We start from the raw sequence: 27,663 nt of genomic DNA, 5'->3' as shown, positions 1-27,663 counted from the left end.
TAACTTACATACCTCTTTCAGTTAAATTCCCTTAATGACACATCTTTTAAGATATTTACAGTGTTATACACAATATAGATATTTACAATGGGCTTCCATGTAGTTTTCTGTCTACCAAGTTTTAACCCCAGGATGTTGATCAACCTGTGATTATAGTAAAAGATGCTTACTCAAAGAACTACATAGTGGTATCAAACCAGGAATCACGTGGCTGTGAAGTGAACTTCTTCCATCCATTTTGATTTTATACTTAATTGTTATTATTATTGAGAATAATAATGTATAAAATGTAAGGCATCAGTTTCTGGTTACTAATTAGTTATTTCATGAAATTTTTTTTTAATCTCATACTTTTTAACTTTGAGTATCCATCCTACTTGTAATTATAACAAGCAAAAAAAGGAAATTCCAAATGCTTGCTCGTCTGCCAGAAATAGCTGCTAAATCATAATCTGCCATCTTAAAAGCAGGAACCCATCAGATAATGTAGTCTTAAATACTCATAAAAAAACCAGATGGTCACTTTGATCATAGATTTGTTTCAGTATATTTGGCCCGGGGCTAAACAACACTCCTCAAAATAATAAAACTAGTGTAAAGGAAGGGGCTGAACTAAAGTCTGTCAAATCAGAATGACATGAGATAATTCAATTGAGTTTTCAAGCTGACAAGGGAGTTTCTATATGGTTGCTTGGCCTGCTGCAAAAAGCAGCTAAATCTCCTTTAAACATCACTGTTTGCAAGCTTTGGACATATAAGAAGTGTAGCAGTATCACAGGAAGGTTAACTGAGAAAATAACCTTTATGTGTGGGTACAATAAGCACTAAAAATATGCAAATAGACTCTCTCAAATGCTTGGGCGTAGGATCATTAGAAGTTGTAGATAGCTTCTGTTCCTAGGCAACCAAGTTAGCAGTAGGGGAGGAAGTTGCTAGAATAAGAACAGGCTGGGCAAAGTTCAGAGAGCTTCTACCTTTGTTGGTAACTAAGGGCCTCTGCCTCAGAGTGAAAGGCAGATTGTATGATACCTGTGTATATATAGCTGTGTTACATGGCAGTGAAGCATGGGCTTTGACTACAGAGTATTTGTGAAGGCTTGAAAGAAATGAAGCTAGCATGCTCTGCTGGATGAGCAGTGTCAGTGTGCGCACACAACAGCGTGTAAATGATTTAAGAGGAAGACTGAGTATAAAAAGCATCAGATATTGTGTGCAAGAGAGAAGACTGCGCTGGTTTGGTCAGGTGATGCATATGGTCAAGGACAGTTGCATAAAGAAGTGCCAAGCTCTAATTGTGGAGAGTACCTGTGGAAGGGGTAGACCCAGGAAGATATAGAATGAAGTGGTGAGAAAGGATTTTCAGATGCTGGGCCTCACAGAGGAAATGACAAGGGACCGGGAGTTGTGGCAATTTGCTGTACTTGAGAGGAGATATGTCAAGCTAAGTAAAATTGCTGTCAACTATACATAGAGCTTCCCTTTACAGGTGTCAGTGCCACATAAAATGCACTCATACTGGTGCTGTGTAAATGCACTCATGCCAGTAGCACATAAAAAGCACCCAGTACACTCTGTAAAGTAGTTGGTGTTAGGAAGGGCATCCAGCCATAGAGACATGCCACAAGAGACAATTGGAATCTGGCCAGATCCAAGTCAAACTGTCCAATCCATGCCAGCATGGAAAACGGATGTTTGATGATGATGATGATGATGATACATTATTGGATAATGTAATCCCCAAATGCACTGTATTTGAAAATCAAACAAAAAATAAGCTGATCAAAACTGGAATGTTTTTTGATGATAGGCATTCCAGCCAATATAGTTATATTTAACCATTTCATTATGATGACTTATTAACACATTTCCTTCAATAATGTCAGATTTTTAAACAACAGCACTAATACATTGCTCTCTGTATTTGAAATTTTATTGGTGATAAAAGAATTCAGTTCATTTAGAAGAGTTGTTATTTATTTGAATACAGCATAAACACTGCTCTTATCAAGAATACAGCTTTGCATCTCGCCCCATGAGCAGCACATAACTACAGCCCTTGCAAAGACAATAAACGTTAAGCCTCAGTATCACTGACAATCTCTTCTGGTGAACAAGCATCCCTAATATAGCTAAGATTGTAATTCAATAACCTAGCCTTTCATCATCATCATCATCATTGTTAAACGTCCATCTTCCATGCATTCATGGATAGGACAGTTGACAAGACCCGGCCATGTAGAAAATCAACCCAAGGCTACTGTATCTGTTTTGGCAAGGATTTTATGGCTGAACGCCCTTCCTGACACCAACCACTCCACAGAGTAGACTCAGTGCTTTTTTACATGGGACTAGCACAGGCAAAATTAGTTTAGGCAAGATTTTTACAGCTGGATGCCCTTTCAGATGCCAACCACATTACAGTGTGGACTGGATTCTTTGAACATGGCATCAACAGTGGCTGGGTAGCCAGGTAATTCACAAGACAAGGAATTGTGAGACAAGCAAGACACTTGTGTCAGAGGATGAAAGTTAGTGTGACAAAGAGACAAACACAGAAGTAGGTGTCTTGCCACAACAAAGGGGGCATTTTCTCTTTAGAAAATGACTGGTCTTTTACAAGGTTCAAATAAACTTCCTACTTCTGGAATGGTCCTGCTTCTATGCACAGACATCTTACAGTGCATCCAGGGAACAGTTACTGATTTGCATAAAATCACTCACAGATCCTCTAGCCTCTGACTTACAAGGATACTGTCTCCTCTCTCTGCTTATTGGAGCCAACTGTGTTGTACCACCTACACTCAGTTATTTTCAGCCTCACTCATCTTGACTTGTCACCTATGTTGTGTACAACCTCTCCCCAGGTCTAGCACTATCCACCCCATCCATCCTTTCTCCTCAAAATGTTAAAATTTTCTAGCGTTCCCTCCTAGCAATTGTCTTTTCTGCATATGTTGACTTGCAACAGTTTCATAGGAACATTTTACTACTGAATCAATCTTGCCAATCTGTGTGCATGCACGTGCACACACACACTCACACACACACACACACACACACACACTTGAAATGTTCCTAATCAGTCAGTGACCAAATTCTCCTTGTGTGTTCTTATTTATCCCAGGTAGTCTTGATCATATCAAGCAGGCCCACAAAGGTGCTACAGCTGTGATAATCCCGGCTGATGAGTGATTTTTTTTTTCTGGTTTTCTTTCTATGTTAAAACAGTTTGATATGAGGGTGATTTGGCAACTATTTCTATCAGGTCAAATGACCATGTAAAGGCTCTCTTTTAACCATAACTTAATTATACAAAACTGAGATGAATATCACGAAGGAAAGGATAAATAATCCAATATTTTTCTCCTCCTCCTCCCTCCTTCCACATTGTTGCAACCAAATCATGTCTCATCACATAAGATATTCACTGAGTTGTTGCTGTTGATAATGAATTTAATATTGGATGGACTCTAACACATGAATCATCATACATAAACCATTATCAACCAGCAGGGTTTTACAATATGATATAGTGTCAGCACTTTCTGTTTCTTCTTCAGGTCCAGAAGTTGAAGTCAGAACTGCAAGATAATGACTCACTGTTAATTATACAGCGTTGATGTTGCTTTCCCCGTGCACAATTTATGTAGGACTATATCATCCAATGGTTTTTTTTAAGGTAGTTGGTGTGATTTGAGAGAAATTTGTTTGCTATTTCTAGCAGATCAAGTGATGACATTTTGGCTCCCTTATTCACTCATAATTACTTGATTGTTGTTATTAACCCCAGGTCAACTGGGGATTGAGTAAACCTGTCACCAAAGACATTCCAGTCAGTACCTTCTCTTTCACATTAGATATAGTTTAGAATTACAATTACCGATGATGATAATGTGGTTTGAGGGATATTTGGCTGCTATTTCAAGCAAGTAAAACAACTAAGTAATGACTCTTGGGTTATAATAGTCTGAACCAACTAGAGTGGAGTGTCTTGGCCATTTGACAAAACATGACACCAGTAACAGAATACAAGTGCTATCACATTTTAGTTACTGCAATGTTGTTACTGATTAGCCCAGAGTACTCCTCATTGACCAAACCAATAATCAAAGCATTCCAGCTGTGACCACTCCATTGAAGTGAGATATGACAGCTATTTGTTACAGATCAAACAACCTCATTGTGGCTTAGGTATGTGAAAATTTACACTTAAATCCTTTCTATCATGTATGCCAGTTTCACAGAATGAAATGCATATTTGTCTGCGTAATGTTTCTTTTAAAGCCAGATATATTTCTGGATATAACTTGCTATGATGTTAGTGGTTTCCTGTTACATCCTCTAGTACCACATAAAAAGCACTGGTGCTAGTGCCATGTAAAAAGCACCCAGTACGCTCTGTAAAGTGGTTGGCATTAGGAAGGGCACCTAGCTGTAGAAACCAAGCCAAACCAGACAATGGAACCTGGTGTAGCCTCTGGTTTTACCAGATCCAGTCAAGCCATCCAACCTATGCCAGCATGAAACAGACATTAAATAATGATGATGATGAATTAAATGAAAAACTTTTAATTTTTAATTGAAATAAGAATTGTTTTCTTGTTAGAATTGTTTTCTTCTGTGATCAAAAATATTCCCAATATGTTCTTATTGAAATATTTTCTCCTTTTTAAAACGGTAGTGAGATTTGAAGGAGATTTGGCTACCATTCCTAGCAGAATGTTTGACCACAAAGAGAATAAATGAAGTGATATTCATCCCATTACCAAGAGCTTTTGTTAGCAACATAAGTAATTTAGCTAGCTAACTTCAGCAGCCAGGTAGTTCACAGGTAATTAAAACTAGGTTGCAGACAGGTCTGGGGAGAGAGAGAGAGAGCTAGTCTGTAGTGTATGCTCCCTATAGAGGATGTTAGATTCCTTAAATGTCTGATAATCTGTTTCACTAACACAACTGTCAAGCAGATGTTCACTGAGCTAACTTATTTACTTTCACAATATGAATGTTGGCAGATCTATCTGCTTTCACTTGCCACAATTAGGTATATCTCAACTACACATGTTAATAGGAGTAGAAATATTGCTGAGAAAATTGCACCTCCATATGTGTTAAATTTTGCATTCATTATACATTATTGATTTGTGTCTTAATTTCAAACCCATAACAGATTACATTACAAAAATATACTCAGAAGTTCATATTTTCAGAAATAAACATAAATACTCAAAATGTACAATAGATAAATAGATATTGACACACATGTGACATGTGTACATGCATGTGTGTAGATGTATATTTTCATGCATTTGTGAATATGTGTGTGTGTGATCATCATTTAACATCTGTTGTCCATCTATTTATGTATATAACATGGGAAAATTCTCCAGGGATGCCATCTTTCTACACAAAGAAAATGTTAAGTGGAACTACAATATTCACTGTAATGGCCCAAATATTATTTTTGTCTGTTAAAACAACAATCCTAACAAAATGCAAAATTATTAGTGTTAATGATAATTCTTGTCAAAGACAAGGAGAACCTTCTGAAATTCAAATTGATTGAGGATGCACAGTGGCAAGTGAGCCTGATCTTTAGTATACATGGAAGCTACTTTGAGCATGTTTCAGTGTGTTTGTGTGCATATGATACATGGGCTATTATAAAGAGGGAAGAACATTGATTGGCTATGACACAAAGGGCCATGGAAAGATTCATGTTTGGAATATTAGTGTAAGAGTATGTCTGAAATGAGGTAATTCAAGAATAGAGCAGAGTGAACATGTCACATGCCAAGTAGTATCCAAGAGATGAGAAAAGGCCACTCAGAACAATGGAAAGATGATTTTGTTAAATGATTTGGGCCAATATGGAAAAGAAGAGTACACTCATGAAAGAACTGGAAGCACATTGTGACCAGTGGTGTATAACAACATCCTATAGTTTGGTCAATAGCCTAAATATACACACACAGCTAAGGCTTCTGTCTGTTACCACTAACTTTTAGGTTCCCATTGTATAATAATTATGGGTCATGTTAAACAAAGGAAATTTGAAACTAGCTTTAAATAAATATATGAACTCTATATAATGTTTTTGTTTTTTATTTTCCTTTTCATTAAAATGTGTGTGTGTGTGTATATATGCATGTAATCACATTTTGCCACCAAATATTTAGCACTGTCATACAATAATTTATATTATAAAATAAGCTATTGTAAATTAAGGTTAAATACTTTCTTTTAAAAAATCAATCATAACATAAGTGTGGATTTCTCTACTTGTTCTTTCTACCATTATTGAATAAAGTTGACCTAGAGAAGAGCTGTGCAAGGATAGCTAATGGGGTATTAAAATGATTCTAGAAATTAGGAGTTAGATTTTTGAACTGATAAGTTCAACCAAACATTTTTTTTTTTTTTCTGGAAATATACAGAATAGATATAAATCATTTGTTTGTGAAGGCAATCAAGCTAACCAATTTTAAAAAGGTTTTTTTCCCTTTAATCAAGAAAATATACAGAAATATTTTCTGTACTTTTGATTTTTTAATGCGATATTTAACCCTTTACTTGGTCAAAGCATTTCCACATATTTAAATATCCATGCCTGTTTCGACTTTTAATTAGCCCTTCTTTCATATGTTGTGAGTAATACAAAACTTTCCTTTCATAAGACCCAAAGTATTCTGATGATTGAAAAAAGATTGGTAATGTGTACCAACATGGGCCATGACTGCTGAGGACATACATAAGCTTGCAAGGAATGAAGCCAGTATGCTCCACAGGATGTGTAGTGTCAGTTTGCATGCACAACAGAGTGTAAGCGCCCTGAGAGAAAAGTTGAATTTAAGAGACATCAGATGTGGTGTGCAAGAGAGATGACTGCGCTGGTATGGTCATGTGTTGCGAGTGGATGAGGACAGCTGTGTAAAAAAGTGTCACACTCTAGCAGTAGAGGGAACCTGTGGAAGAGGTAGACCCAGGAAGACCTGGGATGAGGTGGTAAAGCACAACCTTTGATCATTAGGCCTCACCAAGGCAATGACAAGTGGCTGAGACCTTTGGAGATATGCTGTGCTTGAGAAGACCCAGCAAGCCAAGTGAGACCATAACCGTGGCCTATGCCAGTGCAGCATAACCAGCCCATTTAAGAGTACCCTTCAATCATTGGGTAATAAACTGCACTTGCGAAGACCTGTTAAGCCAACTGAAATCATTGTCGTGGCCGATGACTGTACTGCCTGATTGGCACGTTAAAAGCACTATTCGAGCGTGATCATTGCCAGTGTCGCCTGACTGGCTCCTCTGCTGGTGGCATGTAAAAAACACCATTCGAGCATGGTCATTGCCAGTGCTGCCTGACTGGCTCCTGTGCCTGTGGCATGTAAAAAACACCATTTGAGTGTGGTCGATGCCAGTACTGCCTGACTGGCCCTTGTGCCAGTGGCATGTAAAAAGCACCCACTACACTCTCAGAGTGGTTGGCGTTAGGAAGGTCATCCACCTGTAGAAACTCTGCCAGATCAGATTGAAGCCTGGTGCTGCCTTCTGGCTCGCCATCCCTCTGTCAAACCATCCAACCCATGCCAGCATGGAAAGTGGACGTTAAATGATGATATGATGCATGGACACCTGGGAAAATGTCCTGTGTATCATTTGTTTTTTAATATATCAGTTGGGACATATTTACTTCATTTTGGATGTTGTTTAACCTCAGGTGAATTATGTTCCAACATTTTAGATGATATGTAGGACTGCAGTATTTTCTTTTCCTATTTAATCCTTTAGCATTTAAAGCAGCCATATTCAATCCAAATAGTCTTCCTGTTTTATATTCAAACATAATACAAGTAGATTTGGCCTCTCACGCCTACCTTACAATGTCCTTTTGAAAGTAAATATAAGCACATCATTGAAATCTTAAAGCTACAAGATAATGAATGTTTAATTCAAAGCAATGTGAATAAATAAGCAATATATTTTCAAAGTAGGTTTGGAAGTTTGTTGTTTAGCTCCAGGTCAATCCTGGTCAAAGTGACTTATGATTATATACATTCCAGCATGATCTTGCTGACTTTTGTAATAATGGTGAGCTGCATTGTAAAATTAGCTGTTCCTATTTAACCCTAGGTCAGCCATGGGTGAGCAGACCTATAATCAAATGTCTTCTAGCTGAACCATAGTATCTTTTATAAAAACAGTAGACAAAGCGTTATTTAATTAGTCAAATTAGTTGTTGTTATTTGACCACATGTCATCTCTGGTCAAGCAGGAGAATGATCAAATGCATTCTAGTGTGACCATGTTGTCTATTATTTTTAAGACTGCATCTAAAACTACATTTAAGATCCTCTCTCTCTCTTTTCTTCAAGATAGGAACGTGTGATTTGAGGGGTAGTTTGGCTGTTAGTTCTAGCATGTCAAGAGACAGTGTAGAGATATGCTTGTTGGCTTATCCTGAGATTAATTAAATAGTTCACTGAATAATTGAAATAAACCAATGAATTTATAAAACAAATATATATTTAAAAGTTGGTAGTGTCTGATGCAGTGATATATTTATATAAACATTTTATGTAAGGAAAAACATGACTTTCATTAGGATTATATTTATATATTTTATATCTTAAACTGCCAAATAATATCTGTCAATAAGGCTGATTAGGAACCAGCTGAAAAGAATAGCAGCCAAAGTTGTCCGGTTTATGAATTTAGTCATCTATTTAAAGATATGAAATGATCTATAATTGGTATTAAAGTAAGTAATGCTTATAATTAATTAAACTAAATTAGCTTTTCAAAAACAACTTATACCATTCACCTGTTCTTTTTCTTATTTTAACCCACTCTCCAACACACTAACACATTTGGATTAATCCTGGACAGCTATTCTGTCTTGATATAAATTTCACCCATAAGAGTACAAAGTAGTCTGGCTGCTTTTATAGACTGTGCTACAAAAAAAAAATCTATAGATATATTCTGTAGTATAGCATAGCATTGAAACAAAACACTGTTAACGCACCAGTAATTCATTAATTGGACTGCCTGCTTTGTCTTCATTCTATCTCTCTCACTCTCATACATACATGCTTGTCTTCATTCTATCTCTCTCACTCTTGTACATACACACATACACACACACATATATATATTCATTGCAAATGTGTGTTTAATTTCTCTACCTCCATACAGCTAGCTTAGATGGTATTATGCTGTAATTCTGCTCAAGTGTTGGTGTATACTTAATAGTAAACCTGATTAATGTTCTTAATAGATTACTTGACTGAATACTTAAATAATCAGAGCTTATATATATATATATATATATATACACACACACATACAATATATTCATGCATATATTGTGTGCCTGGTAGACTTAATGATGACTTGGTTTAACTACTACTACTTCTACCTGACCCTTATGTACTTTTAACAGAGACCACTCTGTAGCAAGCCTTCAGGTTAGGTCTTGAGTTTAAGGACAAATTCCTACTTTCCTCTAACCTGTCTTAGAAGTCTGGTAAAAGGTCATCCCATGATTAAGTCATAAAGAAAATCATAAACACACATACATTTTTTGCCACTATCTTTTATATTATTCAACAATCATAAACCCTCTTCAACAAAACAATTACGATTATTAGGATTTTCCTATTGATATTTATGTAAGACCATATTAGTCCAGCTATTAGTCCATTAGTACACTAACAGCCAATTTCTGCTGTTATGCTTGCTTTCAGGGATTTTTGTGAAAGGGAAGATATTTTGCTTTACATCAATATATCTTATAGAAAATTATTGTGGAAATCTTATCGATACATATTGGATTCACATGTATACATATGTATATTGTGAGTTTTTTATCTTAATGTTTTATATATTATCGTCGTCCTCCTCCTCATCATCATCGTTTAACATCCACCTTCCATGCTGGCATGGGTGGGATGGTTTGACAAGAGCCAGCCAGACAGAAGGCTGCACCAGACTTCTTTAACAGTTTTGGCAGGATTTTTACAGCTGAATGTTCTTCCTAGCACCAACCACTCAGCAGAGTGGACTCAGTGCTTTTTATGTGGCACAAGCACAAGCAAGGTTTTTACAGCTGGATGCCCTTCCAAATGCCAACCACTTTACAGTGTGGACTGCATGCTTTTGACACCTGCACAGACTGGGTCACCAAGTACTTGCAAGACAAAAAATATTTCTTTTGAGAGGGGAGTACTGGAGGAGGGGATTTTGTATCGGTTGATGAAAGGTTATAGTGAGACAGTCAGTAACAGGTGTCTTGCTGTAGAGGAGGTATAATGCTACCTGGCCGGAGAAAGAAAGAGAGAGATCAGGAATGAAAACAGAAGCAGGTGTGTTGCCACAAAGGAAATACATGGTTACCCAACCAGAGGGAAGTGCAGGAGAAGGTGAGAGACACCAGGTTGGAGATGGTGGTAAAGTGCTGGGCATGGGGGTCAAAATAAAAATGCGATGGTTGAGTAAAGGAAGAGGGAGAGATAGATGGTGGCAAGTGCCAGGGCGTATATGTATATGTATATATATATATATATATATATATATATATATATATATATATATATATACCGGAGTAAACACATAAATGTGAAACAAGGTGGAAAAAAGAGTACTCAAATACCAGTGGTAGAGTAATATGCTTTATTTAAAGCAGCAGAAAATTCAACAAAACCTGTTACTCTGAGTTTCCCGTTGCTGTTCATCGGACAGTTTTTCTAGCAAAAACTGTCCGATGAACGGTTTTGTTGAATTTTCTGCTGCTGCTTTAAATAAAGTATATATATGAGGAAAAAATTATCAACCACATATATGTGAAGTGTATATGGTTGATAAAGTTTATTACACTAGTGCTGCTTCTACTTCATATTTGAATATATGTATGTTTGTATATGTGTGTATATATATATATATATATATAATAGGTGTGTGTGTGTGTATGTATATATATAATGTGTGTGTGTGTGTATATATATATATATATATATATATATACGTGTGTGTGTATGTATGTATATTTGGGTAAGCCTTTCATGGACAAATAGATTTTTAACATAATTCTTTGGTAGAATCAATGTCATACAGTGTGTAGCAAGGCATCAAATACATGTCTAAAATATGAATCTGATCCAAGGGATATCTGCACATATCTCAAGTTGAGTACATAAAGATTAAGACTAAGCTTGTGCCCTTGTCTGCAAGCTGATTTGGTTACTTAGCAATGGGTCATAAGGAGTGTAGATATGACTCCTATGCACAATCCAGTGATTGAACTATCCTATGCATTAAATGCATGTTGGTTAGATACAGATGGTTTCTCTTAGGTGTAGCCATTTCACTGCTTGTTGAACCTTTCACCTTTATACTAACTAAGGTTTGTTTATTATATTTATTATTAGTATTAGTATGTTTTATTATATTTGTTATATTTAAATTTTATCAAAATAATTCTTTGATAATATGTTTAAATGTCTGTTAATTTTAGATAAAAAATATTTATTAGTTTGTTGTATAGTATTTTAGACAATTGAGTAAATACCAGGACAAATCTTATAGAGGAGACACATTCATAGTTTTAGAAGCTGTGTAGTGACTTCCTTGTACCCTATACATGCTGTAAAGTGGTTGGCATTAGAAAAGACATCTAGCCATAGAAACCATTCTAAATGAGACAACAGAGCACGATGCAGTCCCGGGACCCATCAGATGCTGTCAAATCATCCAACCCGTACCAGCATGGAACAAAGATGGTAAATGATGGTGATAATTTTGTGTGTGTGCACTCATGCTCCATATAATATAAATGATTTGTGTGTGTATTGATGTTCATCTTTCTATTGTGAATGTTTACTTGAAGCTACTAGACTTTCTATCGTATTTTCAATAATTGGTAACGAGTAAGTTAGGTTTTTGTTGGGGAATGTTGGATAGTTTTCTGACATATATATGCAGAGCATTTCCCTCTATATCTCTTTCTTTCTTCCCCTCTGTATTTCACTCCTTGTTTTTTCTTTTTTTTTTTTTTTACTCTTTCTCTCTATTCCTCTCTCTCTCTCATTCTCACTCTTCCTGTCACTATCTAGTATATTTTTTTTTTTATGAAGACTTGCTCATCATTACTCTTTCACTTCTGCATTGTATTGAAAGTTTTTACAAGCAAATTGCCCTGGGAGACAAAATAATAGCTATCAAACAGGAATAATATCTATCAAATAATAATAGTTAGTAGGCAACATTAATAAGCTATCAAACAACATTATCAGCTATCAAACAACATTATCAGCTATCAAACAGCATTAACAGTGATCAGACTAATAGACTTCTGAGAAGTGAAATGAAATTCCTAAAACATCTCTCCATTGTCTGAAATATAGGGTCTGTGTTGTTATATCAGCAAAAATATGAGGGGTGTGTGATATTATTGAATTAAATAAGGTTTGCAATCCTATCATTCCAGGTTCAATCCCACTAGGTAGCATTTTGAGCAGGACTTACATCATAGTGTTAGGTTGCTCAATATAAGCCTAGTACTTATTCTATCAGTTTCTTTTGCCGAACCACTACATCAATTAAATCAATTAACAGTTTTTTTTTTAAATAACTTGCTAGCGTTCCCCTTACGTCATATACACAGTAATCACATTCAGTTAAAATGGCCTATTGATGTGTTTTGTTTCCTTTTTTCCCTGACGAGATAATTGCATTGTTTTACATCATTTTTATTCCATCCGGAATAATCTCAATGCTTTTTTCGAAACATATGTTGGAAGTAGTTGAATAACACTTGCATTTGACTCCATTTCTTAATTTATCCATGTTATACAAAAACATTTCACTTTACCCTGGAATTTCTACCTTTATAAGTAGGCTGTAATATTCTTGGCACTATTTATTTTTTCCTTGTTATTTGTACACATTGAACAAATACACATGCATTTATATATATATATACATACAATGGGCTTCTTTCAGCTTCCATCTACCAAATCCACTCATAAGGCTTTGGTCAACCCAAGGCTATAGTAGAAGACACTTGCCCAAGGTGCCACACAATGGGACTGTGTCCTATATCATCATCATCATCGTTTAACGTCTGTTCTCCATGCTAGCATGGGTTGGACGGTTCGACCGGGGATCTGGGAAGCCAGAAGGCTGCACCAGGCTCCGGTCTTATCTGGCAATGTTTCTACAGCTGGATGCCCTTCCTAACGCCAACCACTCCGTGAGTGTAGTGGGTGCTTTTTACGTGCCACCTGCACTGGTGCCAGGCAAGGCTGGCATCGGCCATGGTCGGATTGGTGCATTTTACGTGCCACCTGCACGGAAGCCAGTCGAGGCGGCACTGGCATCGGCCACGATTCGGATGGTGCTTTTTACGTGCCACCGACACAGAAGCCAGTCAAGGTGGCGCTGGTATCGGCCACGTTTCGGATAGTGCTTTTTACGTATCTCCAGTCCAGGGGTCCTGGCATCTGCCGGGTGCCAGTCATAGGATTGGTTCAATTTTGATTCCGATTTCACTTGCCCCAACAGGTCTTCACAAGCAAAGAGGGGTAGGCATAGGTGCCTGTCGTCAGATGAGGTTCGATATCGACTTCGCTTGCCTCAACAGGTCTTTGTGTGTCCAAGGGAGGAAAGGCATGCATAAGTGGGCTGGACTCACTTGTCCTGTCTGGTCTTTTCACGCACAGCATATTTCCAAAGGTCTCGGTCGCTGGTCATTTCCTCAGTGAGACCTAAAGTTCAAAGGTCGTGCTTCACCACCTCGTCCCAAGTTTTCCTAGGTCTACTTCTTCCGCGGGTTCCCTCCACTGTTAGGGATTGGCACTTTTTCACACACCTATCTTCATCCATTCTCGCCACATGACCATACCAGCGCAATCGTCTCTCTTGCACACCACAACTGATGCTCCTTAGGTCCAACATTTCTCTCAGGGTACTAACGCTCTGTCGAGCATGCACACTGACATTACACATCCATCGGAGCATACTGGCTTCATTTCTCGCGAGCTTACGCATGTCCTCAGCAGTCACGGCCCATGTTTCACTGCCATGTAGCATGGCTGTTCGTACACATGCATCATACAGTCTGCCTTTTACTCTGAGCGAGAGGCCTTTAGTCACCAGCAGAGGTAAGAGCTCCCTAAACTTTGCCCAGGCTATTCTTACTCTAGCCATTACACTTTCAGCACACCCACCCCCACTACTGACTTGGTCACCAAGATAACGGAAGCTATCAACTACTTCTAGTTTTTCCCCCTGGAAAGTGACGGAAGTTGTTTTCTGCAGATTTTCAGAGGTTAATGCTCCCGAGCATCTGCCACATACAAAAACCATCTTCCTAGTTAGCCTTCCTATGACATTGCTGCACCTCTTATGTGTCCATAGCTTACACTTGGTGCATCTTATAGAGTTTCTACCTACACCTTTTCTACAGATCGAGCAGGGCCATCTACCTGAAGGCGTTTGTGATTTGTCTACCTTCCTACTTATTACGACTTTGGTTTTAGCTAGATTGACTCTAAGGCCCTTCGATTCTAAACCTTGCTTCCACACCTGAAACTTCTTCTCCAGTTCTGATAGTGACTCAGCAATTAGAGCAAGGTCATCAGCATAGAGGAGCTCCCAGGGGCATCCCGTCTTGAATTCCTCCGTTATTGCCTGGAGGATTATGATAAATAGGAGGGGGCTGAGGACTGAGCCTTGGTGGACCCCTACCTCTACCCGGAATTCTTCACTGTACTCGTTGCCAACCCTCACCTTACTAGCAGCGTCCCTGTACATGGCTCGCACAGCTCTCACTAACCATTCATCTATTCCTAGTTTCCTCATTGACCACCAGATGAGGGATCGGGGGACCCTGTCGAAGGCTTTCTCCATGTCAACAAAAGCCAGGTACAGGGGCTTACCTTTGGCTAGGTATTTCTCCTGCAGCTGCCTTACCAGGAATATAGCATCAGTGGTACTTTTCCCTGGCACGAACCCAAACTGCATCTCATCTAAACTAACTCTCTCTCTAATTAGTTGGCTTATGACCCTCTCTGTAACCTTCATCACCTGATCCAACAGCTTGATACCTCTGTAATTATTTGTATCTAGGGCATCACCTTTACCTTTGTAGCAGTTGACTATTATGCTGCTACACCAGTCATTGGGTATGACTCCTTCATGTATCACCTGATTAACTATACGGGTGACTAGGCTATAGCTGACACTACCAGATATTTTGAGCATCTCTGCAGTGATACCTGATGGGCCTGGGGCTTTCCCTGTCTTCATGCTTCTAATTGCCTTAACTACCAAGGAACTATCAACCCTGATAGCTGGTCCCTCTGTTGGGTCAACGTTCGGCAGACTCTCTTTATCCCATTCATTTTCTTTATATGTATGTGTATAATTTCGTGTATACCCACTAGGAAACAAAAAAACAAAACATGCTTCGAAACAGTAACTTGTGCAATATTTCTTGTCTTGAGCTTAAGTTAGAGACACTCTTGTTACTCACATCATCAGAATTGCAGTTGACCATTGGTCCATTGGAAACTTGAAACTAATACCTCTATTGTTGATAGAGGTATAAAATGTGTTGTTGCCATCTCTCATTAGTATTCAGTTTTACCTCCCTTTGATCATTGTATTACCTACAGCTGTTCTGGTTGTATATTAAGCCTTTCCTTTTCTTGTTGTTTTAAAGTTGTTTCTATCAAAGTTAGCAATGCACTGTGGTGATGTACTCTCACATTGACTTCCATAATGAGTATTGCATTATATAATAGCATAGGTGGCTGAGTATTTCATAGACATTGAATTTTCATGTAAGCTCAGTGTGACATGACTGAGCCTTTGAATTTCAAGTATCATGTATTATAATATATATGAATGGCTTGATATTTTACTGGTGCTAGTACTTTTAATGTAATCCTCAAACAGGATCAGCATGGCAAGACCAATCTTTACACAATGTAGCTGTGCTAAGAAATTTGCTTCCCAACAACATGGTTCCAGGTTCAGTCCCATTATGTGGCACATTGGGCAAGTGTCTTCTACTATAGCCTCAGGCTGGCCAAAGCCTTAATGGTGGATTTGGTAGACAGGAACTGAAAGAAGCTTGTCACACACACATACACACACATGTGTGTATGTCTATCCATGTGTTTGCCTCCCACCACTGCTTGACAATTGGTGTTCATTTATTTATGTCCCTGTAACTTAGCAGTTTGGCAAAAGAAATGAATAGAATAAGTATGAAGCTTAAAATTAGTATTGAAGTCAATTTGTTCAACTAATCCCTTCAAAGCAGTGCCCCAGCATGCTGACAATCCAACAAGTGAAACAAGTAAAAGATAAAAGGTTAAGATCTCCTGCATGCACAGTTTCACCTACAAGCAATGGGTTGACTTGAAATCATGGCAGCAGGTACTTTGCCAAAGTGGTTTTGCAGCCAGATCACTCCAAGGACACATGATTTTCAACACACTTTCTGTCACCTATAACTACATTTCAGTAACGGCTTCTATTAACTTTCATTTAAATCTACTAATGCTTTTCAAAGTTGTATAGAGACACCCTTACAGATGTGTAGGTAAATTAAAAACACTTGTGTGAAATTGTATCTTCTGCTAAGCTTTACTTAGTATAAAAATACAACTTGGGTGATATTTGAGGATGATGCTGCTGGTATTTGTAGCAGGTCTTGCATTCACATGGCCACTCTTGTTGACTTGCTTCATTCATCTATTTAATAAGAACTAAAACAACTACTGTGGTTTATTCCTATATATATTTTGTCCATTGGCTGTCTCACCTTTATTTTTTTCTTATACATCATCATCATCATCATCATCATTTAGCGTCGTTTTCCATGCTAGCATGGGTTGGACGGTTCAACTGGGGTCTGGGGAGCCCGAAGGCTGCACCAGGCCAGTCAGATCTGGCAGTGTTTCTACAGCTGGATGCCCTCCTAACGCCAACCACTCCGAGAGTGTAGTGGGTGATTTTATGTGCCACCGACACAGGTGCCAGACGAGCTGGCGAACGGCCACGCTCGGATGGTGTTTTTATGTGCCACCGACACAGGTGCCAGACGAGGCTGGCAGACGGCCACGCTCGGATGGTGTTTTTATGTGCCACCGACACAGGTGCCAGATGAGGCTGGCAGGTGCCAGACGAGGCTGGCAGACGGCCACGCTCGGATGGTTTTTATGTGCCAACGACACAGGTGCCAGATGAGGCTGGCGGACGGCCACGATCGGATGGTGTTTGTTACGTCCCCAAAGCACGGAGGCCAGTCTATGCGGTACTGGCTACGGCCACGTTCGGATGATTTTCTTGTGTGCCACCGGCACTGGTACCACAAAGATACAAATTCCATTTATGCTCATCTATTTTGATTTGTTTTGATTTGATTTGATTTTCACTTGCCTCAACAGGTCTTCACAAGTGTCACTTGCCTCAACAGGTCTTCACAAGTGTCACAAGAAGGAAGGTATGCACAGGTGGACTGTCTACGTCGCTGGGTCTTCGGATGGTGTCTTTATGTGCCACCGACACAGGTGCCAGATGTGGCTGGCGAACGGCCACGATCGGATGGTTTTCTTGTGTGCCACCGGTACTGGAACCACAAAGATACAAATTCCATTGATGTTCATCTATTTTGATTTGGTTTGATTTTCACTTGCCTCAACAGGTCTTCACAAGTGTCACGCGTGTCACACACTTGCCTCAACAGGTCTCCACAAGTGTCACACACTTGCCTCTGCCTCAACAGGTCTTCACAAAGTGTCACACACTTGCCTCTGCCTCAACAGGTCTTCACAAGTGTCATAAGAGGGAAGGTATGCACAGGTGGACTGACTACGTCGCCGGGTCTTTGGATGGTGTTTTTATGTGCCACCGACACAGGTGCCAGGTGAGGCTGGCGAACGGCCACGATCAGATGGTGTTTGTTGTGCCCACAGCACGGAGGCCAGTCGATGCGGTACCAGCTACGGCCACTTCGGATGGTTTTCTTGTGTGCCACCGGTACTGGAACCACAAAGATACAAATTCCATTGATATTCATCTATTTTGATTTGGTTTGATTTGATTTTCACTTGCCTCAACAGGTCTTCACAAGTGTCACACACTTGCCTCAACAGGTCTTCACAAGTGTCATAAGAGGGAAGGTATGCACAGGTGGACTGACTACGTCGCCGGGTCTTCGGATGGTGTCTTTATGTGCCACCGGCACAGGTGCCAGATGAGGCTGGCGAACGGCCACGATCGGATGGTGTTTGTTGTGCCCACAGCACGGAGGCCAGTCGATGCGGTACTGGTTACGGCCACGTTTGGGTGGTTTTCTTGTGTGCCACCGGCACTGGTACCACAAGAATACAATTCCACTGATGTTCATCTATTTTGATTTGTTTTTGATTTGATTTGATTTTCACTTGCCTCAACAGGTCTTCATAAGTGTCACAAGAAGGAAGGTATGCACAGGACTGACTACGTCCAGGTCGGGGCCACGGGTTATGGCTGACTAGTCTTGCCGGGTCTTCTCATGCACAGCATACTTCCATAGGTCTCGGTCTCTAGACATTTCCTTAGTGAGACCTAAAGTTCGAAGGTCGTGCTTCACCACCTCGTCCCAGGTTTTCCTGGGTCTACCTCTTCCACAGGTTCCCTCCACTGCTAGGGTGTAGCACTTTTGCACACAACTATCTTCAGCCTTTCTTGTCACATGACCATACCAGCGCAGCCGTCTCTCTTGCACGCCACAACTGACGCTTCTTAGGTTCAGCTTTTCTCTCAAGGAACTTACACTCTGACGATTATGAACACTGACATTACACATCCATCGGAGCATACTGGCTTCATTTCTTGCGAGCTTACGCATATCCTCAGCAGTCACGGCCCATGTTTCACTACCATGTAGCATGGCTGTACGTACACATGCATCATACAGTCTGCCTTTTACTCTGAGCGAGAGGCCTTTTGTCACCAGCAGGGGTAAGAGCTCTCTAAACTTTGCCCAGGCTATTCTTACTCTAGCAGTTACACTTTCAGCACACCCACCCCCGCTACTGACTTGGTCTCCTAGGTAGCGGAAGCTATCAACTACTTCTAGTTTGTCTCCCTGGAACGTGGCAGAAGTTGGTCTCTGCATATTTCCAGTGTTATTGCTCCTGAGCATTTGCCACAGACAAAAACTATTTTCCTAGTTAGCCTTCCTTTGACATTGCTGCACCTCTTATGTGTCCATAGCTTACACTTGGTGCATCTTATAGAGTTTCTACCTACACCTTTTTTACAGATCGAGCAGGGCCATCTACCTGAAGGCGTTTGTGATTGATCTACCTTCCTACTTATTAGAACTTTGGTTTTGGCTAGGTTGATTCTAAGGCCCTTCGATTCTAATCCTTGTTTCCACACCTGGAACTTCTCCTCCAGTTCTGATAGTGACTCAGCAATTAGAGCAAGGTCATCAGCATAGAGGAGCTCCCAGGGGCAACCTGTCTTGAATTCCTCCGTTATTGCCTGGAGGACTATGATAAATAGGAGGGGACTGAGGACTGAACCTTGGTGGACCCCAACCTCTACCCGGAATTCTTCACTGTACTCGTTGCCCACCCTCACCTTACTAGCAGCGTCTCTGTACATGGCTTGCACAGCTCTCACCAACCATTCTTCTATCCCTAGTTTCCTCATTGACCACCAGATAAGGGACCGGGGGACCCTGTCAAAGGCTTTCTCCAAGTCAACAAAAGCCAGGTACAAGGGCTTATCTTTGGCTAGGTATTTCTCCTGCAGCTGTCTTACCAGGAATATAGCATCAGTAGTACTTTTCCCTGGCACGAACCCAAACTGCATATCATCTAAGGTAACTCTCTCTCTAATTAGTTCGGCTACAACCCTCTCCGTAACCTTCATTACCTGATCCAGCAGCTTGATGCCCCTGTAGTTATTTGTCTCTAGGGCGTCGCCTTTACCTTTGTAGCAGTTGACTATTATGCTGCTACACCAGTCATTGGGTATGACCCCCTCGTGTATCACCTGGTTAACTATACGGGTGACTAAGCTATAGCCGACACCACCAGATATTTTGAGCATCTCTGCAGTAATTCCTGATGGGCCTGGGGCTTTCCCTGTTTTCATGCTTCTAATTGCCTTATCTACTAAGGAACTGTTAACTCGGATTGCTGGTCCCTCTGTTGGGTCGACATTCGGCAGACTCTCTTTATCCCATTCATTTTCTTCATTCAGCAACCTATCATAGTGGCGTCTCCAAGTCTCTCTTTGCACCCTCATTAAGTGCAAGTGAACCGTCCTCCTTGCGAACACATTTCTCTCCTACCACGTCACGATTCTCTCTCACACACTGTCTTGCAACACGAAATACCTCAAGTCTTTCATCCTCACGACGCAGGACATTGGCAAATTTTTCCTTCTCTGCTTCCCCTCTGGCTAGATAGACCTGTCTCCTGGCTTCCCTTCTGGCAGACTGATACACTTCCCTGCTACCACCGTTCTTCCAGGCCTTCCAAGCCTGTTTCTTTTGTCTAATAGCCCTGTCAACAATATTGTTCCACCACCACGTTATTTTGGGTCTTAAGGGGACTTTGCACCAGCCACAGATCTGGTCAGCGGCTTTCAGCAGGTTGTCCCTCAGAAGCGTCCAGTTGTCTTCTACCCCATGCGTAGCTATACTCCCTTCCATTTCGTCTAAAGCTTCAAATAACATATCTCTAAATCTCTGTCCATTCGCAGGGTCTTTAAGCTTCCAGACCCTTCTTCTCCATGTTGGTCGTCTTCTAGTCGCCCTCTTAGTCCTGATCCTAAAGTCACTAACTACCAGTCTATGTTGTGGGGTGCATTTTCACTTGGGAAGGTTTTGGCATTATAAGCAGCCATCTTTCCCTTTTTCTGGCAAGGATGTAGTCGATTTGGCTAGTATGCCGGCCCGATCGGTAGGTGACCAGGTGGCTTGTCGGTTTCCTGAAGTTAGTATGAATATTTATTTTCTTAATTTCTATTATCATTACAGCTTTGTGTGCTTTAAGTATTACAGTGTTGTAGTTCCTTTTTTATTTTTTGTGTTTTTCCCTTACATTTCTAGAAAATAATTAGTGGGGAAACAACAATAAATTCTATATATAAGTTCATTTTCCAACAACCTACATACCACCAAAAGGTAGCTCTGTTGGCCTAACTACTGTGCTAATTCAAAGTGGTTAAACAGCAGGGTTTTTTTTATTTTCAAATTTTCATAAAATACAAGTTTGGGACAGTAACACCCACTGAATGAAATAACAATGCTCATTTTACAATATTCATAAAAAGGTTTGAGTTAATATGTTGTAGAGGTAGTATTGTGCATTTGGAAAGTCAGTGGTTAATTTGTGTATTTAAAAAATACAAAGTTCTTTTGTAAGCGTGAATGAGAAATGGTGCTGAGATTACAAAAATGAATGGCAATCAAAATATGCGGTCAGTAATCTGGTGGAATTAAGCCATGCCAGATCAATGTTCCATTCAACTGAAGACTAGCTGAAACAAGAGTTGAAAACAATCTCTCCATTGATTATTTGTTCTGGTTGAGTTTTGCAGAAAAGAGAGCAGAGTTTGAGTTCCATTTATGCAGCCAATGCATGTCTCCTTTCGGTTTTTCGTAATGCTTTTCCTTTGAACCTCTCTTTCAGTTATTAACTTAACCTCCACTCACTCTCTTCCTTTATTTTCACTGATTCACTAACATACTTCATTATTTCTTCTCTTCCTTGCTCTACATATACAAATATATCTATATAATCTAAAACAGTTAACAAATGCACCCTTCTTAAGTACATATTACAGAATTACTTAAATTAATTTAAATTTAATTTATTCAATCTCTCTTAATACAGAGAGAATGTTATATTAGAACACTTAGATATAATTTGATCTAGTTTAATGAATAAAACTCTTATTTCCTCCTGAACTTTGGCTATCATGAGGTTAAATACAAATTAAATTTTATAACCATATCAGGTTTCAACATCTTCCCTTCACTTTCCTTTCTACAGGGTGCATAAGATATTTGCAGTCAGATTTATGGTTATAAAAAATGATAACTTTATTTATCAAAAAATGCTATGAGAATAAAAATAAACCTTCTTTTCTATAATGTTATTCAATAAAGCCACCTTCAGCTTCAACAACTGATTCTGTGTGAGATCTAAATCATCTACATGCTCAAATCAAGTGGTCCTGGTTCATTTTGGACATTACTCTGACTATGGCAGCTTTCAAAGAATCTTTGGTGTTATGGGCATGTTCATTGACACCTCTTTCAACAACGCTCCACATGTAATAGTCCAATAGATAGAGATCTGGGGAATTAGGAGGCCAAATGTTAGGGGTTGTGTGATCGTGAAAATTTTCAGCTATCCATTGCTGTGTAACTAGAGCCATGTGTGATAGTGCAGTCTTACTGAAACACATATAGCCTTCCATTGCATACACTGTCTGCACATAACCATCTGTCATTTCTTCTGTTAATTTGGTTGGAGTTTTTTTTCATTTGAGAAAATCCAAATCAAATCTTCTTCTGATGGATTTTTCAGTTTGTTTAAGAGCCTTTTAGATCTGATGTAGTGATTTTCTTTTGCATTTTCTGACAAATTGACCTATCTTCATCATATAAGATTTGTATCTAATGTCTTTGTAGATAAACTTTGTAGAGGAAAGATCTGGCAACTTTTAAAAATCGAGATATTTCTAAATATAACCACAATAACAGCATGCCTCTTCATTTCTTGAGTAAACTGGGGTTCTGCTATTATTATTTTCTGAAACAAAGATTATACAGAGTTAGAAAAATGCAGCAATGACCCAAAAAAGGTATGTTCTTAAATACCTTATGCATCCTGTAACATCATAGTAAAATAAAGAAATAAGCTACCCACACATAAATAATTTCAGTTTGCTTCAGGCCACACCTGTAGAAAAGCATTGAATGAAGGTGCATAACAGAATAATGTGGGTTGCATGCACAACTGCACATTCTCTATGTAGCAGAAACACGTGTTGTCATTTAACTAATTATGCTGTCAAAATTGAATGAAAAATTTGAAAATGTACTAATCTCCATATTCTCTGTAATTGCTTTGGATTTACATTCATGAAAATATTCATAATCCAGTGAAGCGGAACCCAGATTTACCCTTCAGAAGAATTACAGTGGGATTGCACAGCCTAAGCGATACTTGGTGCTTCTTTCTACTTGATGCAGTTAGCCAGAACCTTGACTATACCTGAGAGCTCTTACAATGCCCCCCTTAATAATCTAACCCTATACACTCGTCGTGTATGTGTTTTTTTTTTGTTCTTTTGTTTCAGTCACTTGACTGCAGCCATACTGAAGCACTGCCTTTAGTCAAACAAATCGACTCCAGCACTTATTCTTTGTAAGCCTAGTACTTGTTTTGTTGTTCTCTTTTGCCAAATCGCTAAGTTACAGGGATGTAAACACACCAACATCGGTTGTCAGGCAATGGTGGGAGGACAAACACAGACACACAATATATATATATATATATATATATATATATATATATATATATATATATATATATATATATATATATATATATATACGATGGGCTTCTTTCAGTTTCTGTCTACCAAATCCACTCACAAGGCTTTTATATGTTTCCATCTCCGCTCTTACACTATCTGTTTTACTTTAACTCTTTTTTAACCACCTCTTCCAAAGTATAATGACTGCTTGTCTCACAAACTCCTGACCATCTCCATCAGTCTGCCACTGGTCTATTTATCTATCTAATCTACCTATCTTTATAACACTTTCTCTCTCTTTCGCCTATCACAGCTACTGCTTTTTCCTTCCAGCTTGACAGAAAGAGGGAAGTCAACCAAAACTCTACACATGACTTAGCATTTTATATATTAAGATATATATATTTGTAAGTAAATATATATATATGTAAAAATTTGTAAGTAAGTATTTTCTGTGAAAATATTTTTACATTTGACGTCTTTTGTTTACAATTTACTTACTGCATGAGCCTGGATTGTTTCCCTTTATTATCATGTTTTCAACAATTTCATGTGAGTTTCTATCATATTACTTGGTGTACATTCACACTTCTAGGTTCTCATACCTGAGGTGTGTGTACAGTACTGTCTTTTGGAGATGAGACTTGTTTGTATGCTACATTAGATTTACTTTGTGTAGGTTTTTGATGTTTCTGGTATCAGTTTAGTCCTTCTGTTTTGTTGTATTTGCTATCAAACCCCTCCTCCGAAATTTCTGGCCTTGTACCAAAATTTGAAAACCTTGTTGTTGTTATGAATGTGGCAAGCTAGCAGAATCATTAGCACGCTGGGCAAAATGCTCAGCAGCATTTTATCCATCTTTATGTTCTGAGTTCAAATTCTATCATGATCGACTTTACCTTTCACTCTTCTAGGATTGATAAAATAAGTACTCGTCAAGTGCTAGGGTTGGTGTAATCAATTATCCCCTTCCCCTCAGAAACTGGAGGCTTTGTGTCAAAATTTGGAACCATTATTGTTATTAAGGCAGCAAGCTGGCAGAAATGTTAGCATGCCAGGCAAAACTGCAGCATTTTGTCAGTTCTGAGCTCAAATTCTGTCATGGCCAACTTTGCCTTTCATCCTTTCATGGTCGGTGAAATAAGTACCAGTTGCATACTGGGGTCAATACAATTTACTAGCCCCTCCCCCCAAATTTCAAACCTTGTACCTTTAGTAGAAAGGCTTATTATTATTAAGGTGGTGAACACACCAAACAAAATGCTTATCAGTATTTCATCTGTTTTTATGTTCTGAGGTCGACTTTGCCTTTCATCCTTTTGGGGTTGATAAAGTAAGTACCAATTGAGTACTGGGGTCAATGTAATCAATTTATCCCCTCCCCTGAAATTGCTGGCCTTATGCCAAAATTTGAAATTATTATTATTATTATTATCATTAATATTATCTTTTTCTGTTTTTAGATGAATATTTAAGAGAGATGGATGTTGCTAAATGGAATTGTGTCCAAGTAGCAGACTGGCTTACACAAAATGGCTTTGGTGATTATGTGTATCTACTGACCGAGACTCATCGCATTGATGGGCAGGTGCTGTTAACACTCAGTGAAAATGACCTGAAGCAGGAACCAATAGCAATTCCAGTCCTTGGTGATATCAAACGCCTTATGCTGCATGTACAACACTTACAAGTAACTGCAGGCAACTCTTTATCAAATTGCAACCATTCCTATGTCCGTAAGGTGGAGAGCAGCAGAATGACTGTACGCCGACGGAATCTGCCTAGTCCTGTAGAAAGCCAGTCTGATACATCATTGTTTGAAGATTGTGATGAAGTGTCAGGAGCTCAATCACAACATCTTGATCCAGAAATTTGGAAAACAGTTTTAAGTTTTTTCTATATATTCACCGTCTTTCTAATTACATCATTTGTGATGGTCATTGTCCATGAACGAGTTCCTGATATGCGTAAATATCCTCCTCTTCCTGATATATTTCTGGATAATATGCCTTATGTTCCATGGGCTTTTGAAGTCTGTGAAATGATTGGAATAATCCTTGTCAGTATGTGGTGTGCTGTTCTTTTCTTCCACAAACACAGGTAAGTGCTACCTCAGCTTTCTTTGAACACTGTCAGTAAAAGCCTTTATTATCTGAAATCTATGTCCATTTTGCCATTTCAGCTTAAATTTATGTATGTATTTATGCATGTAGTACAGATATAGTTGTGTAGTTAAAAAGTCTGCTTGAGGACCATGTGATTTAAGTTTCCTTTCTACTTTTGTGGACTCTGTCAGCTAGTGTCTTCTACAATAGCCATGGCTTGACCAATTCCTTGTGAATTAAATTTGATTGGTGGAAACTGTAAGAAGCTCTACATCATATATGTGTATGTTCCCCCTTCTTTGACATATGCATGCTGATTGTGAAAAGTCACCATCCATCCAAACAATGTCATATGGTTACAATCTTCTGCAAATGCATCATCTTCATCTTTGTTTAATATCGCTTTCCATGCTAGCATGGATGGGACTGTTAGACATGAAGGTGGCTAGCAGGGAGCTGTCCAGACTCCAACTGTTGGTTGTGGTGGCATGGTTTCTACAGTTGGATATCCTTCCTAATGTATGTCCAACCTAATTATTATTTGATAGACTAGAGGAAATATTACCTCACTTTGAAACAGACAAAATCTGCCTTCACAAAGTTTTATCTGACTTATTCAAGTATTGAAAAGTACATTATAGCAACAATGATGATGATGATGATGGTAATATTTATATTTTAGTCAAAGGAGAAAGGGCAGTGTCCATGACCTTTTTCAGTATCTCCAAGACATGTGTAAGATAGGAAAGTCTACTAAATTTCATTAGCAAGGCTTTGGTCAACCTGATGATATGGTAAAAGAAGTGCAATATATCCAAACCAATGGGTCTTGCTTTTCTAAGACAGTCAGATGATTCAAAAAAGATTTAGTTATTCTTTTCAGCAGGTCATGTAACCACATAACAATGGAAGACCATTTTTAGGAAGATCATTGGAGGGGGGAGGCTCTGAAAAGGGTCTCAAGGAGTAACATCCCTGCCTTCCTGAGCTAGTTTTCCACCACATCTTTAAAAATCATGGTAGAGGCCTTGGTTTCAGGACCACTCATGTCTAGAAACTGATGTTAGGGTTAAGCAAGGTCATGCTCCCCATAGAAAATCCAGCTCCAAAAAAACCTCGTGATAGCAAAGGAGAATGGGCACCTGCCTACCTCGGTTGCTATGGCATTGAGGTAGATCTGGCCACCCCTGTTAATGGAGACAAAACCTGGATTTAAAACACAAAATGATGATGATGATGAAAATAGCAAATATGATATCAGCTAGTTTACCTACTTTTTTCAGTGAACAAGTGAACATAAAACACTCTTGAGGCACCATCAGTGTTGACAAAATTAATTAATCTTCAAAAAAAAAATAATTAATTAATCTTTAATTTTACAAAGTTCCAACATATTACTGTTTTAGTCTTCAAGCTTAAATTGTTTTTTTTTTTACATATGAATATTTAGAGATTCCCCAAAAAGGTATAGCAAAATCAAAATATGTCTGAAGTTTTCTCCTGTACTTGTTGAATGAACCAAAATAGTATAAGTAAAGGACTAGCAATTTTCTTTCTCATTGAATAATTATTTCCATTTAGCTTCTTTTTTTTTTTTATTAAATAAGTTCACTGTCAAATACAACCAGTCTATTTTTAACATGAGAAAGTAAAAGACAAAATTCTGTTTTTGATATTGGTACTCGGCTACTGATTTATAGTAGGAGTGAGGGTGTAGTTAATTGAAATCAACTTCACTAAATATCTATTACTTGTTTTGTCAACTCCCTGAAAGTAACAAAGGCAAAGTTGACATCAGGATTCATGCTCAGACTCAGAGAGACAAAAGAGTGTCAAATTAAATGCCTACAGCATTTAGAAATGACCCTTTACTTTTTGAGATCAACTTTCACTCATCTTTCCAGAAGTCAATATACTAAACAAATACTAGTACCAATTTGGTATTCCTATAAACTGTCTGAGATGTGAATGAAATTATAACAAGGAACTAAAACAA

The 27,663-nt window shown here is 38.8% G+C and overlaps 1 protein-coding gene across 3 annotated transcripts in view; it reads left to right on the top strand.

Annotated features, from left to right (window-relative positions):
* Positions 1-27,663, top strand: part of LOC115224149 (sphingomyelin synthase-related protein 1) — a 54,891-nt gene that overhangs the window by 19,162 nt on the left and 8,066 nt on the right. For 2 of the 3 annotated variants that reach the window (XM_029794944.2, XM_036498996.1), the window contains exon 2: positions 25,026-25,662. In XM_029794944.2, the coding sequence (XP_029650804.1) occupies positions 25,026-25,662 (637 nt within the window). Of the gene's footprint in view, positions 1-23,895; positions 24,004-25,025; positions 25,663-27,663 lie in introns of all 3 variants that reach the window. The other variant, XM_036498993.1, reaches the window with a different exon arrangement.

This window comes from Octopus sinensis, linkage group LG2 (genome assembly GCF_006345805.1).
Source record: "Octopus sinensis linkage group LG2, ASM634580v1, whole genome shotgun sequence".
Classification (NCBI taxonomy): domain Eukaryota; kingdom Metazoa; phylum Mollusca; class Cephalopoda; order Octopoda; family Octopodidae; genus Octopus; species Octopus sinensis.
The sequence above is the reverse complement of the archived record's forward strand: the minus strand, read 5'-3'. Positions and strand labels throughout refer to the sequence as shown.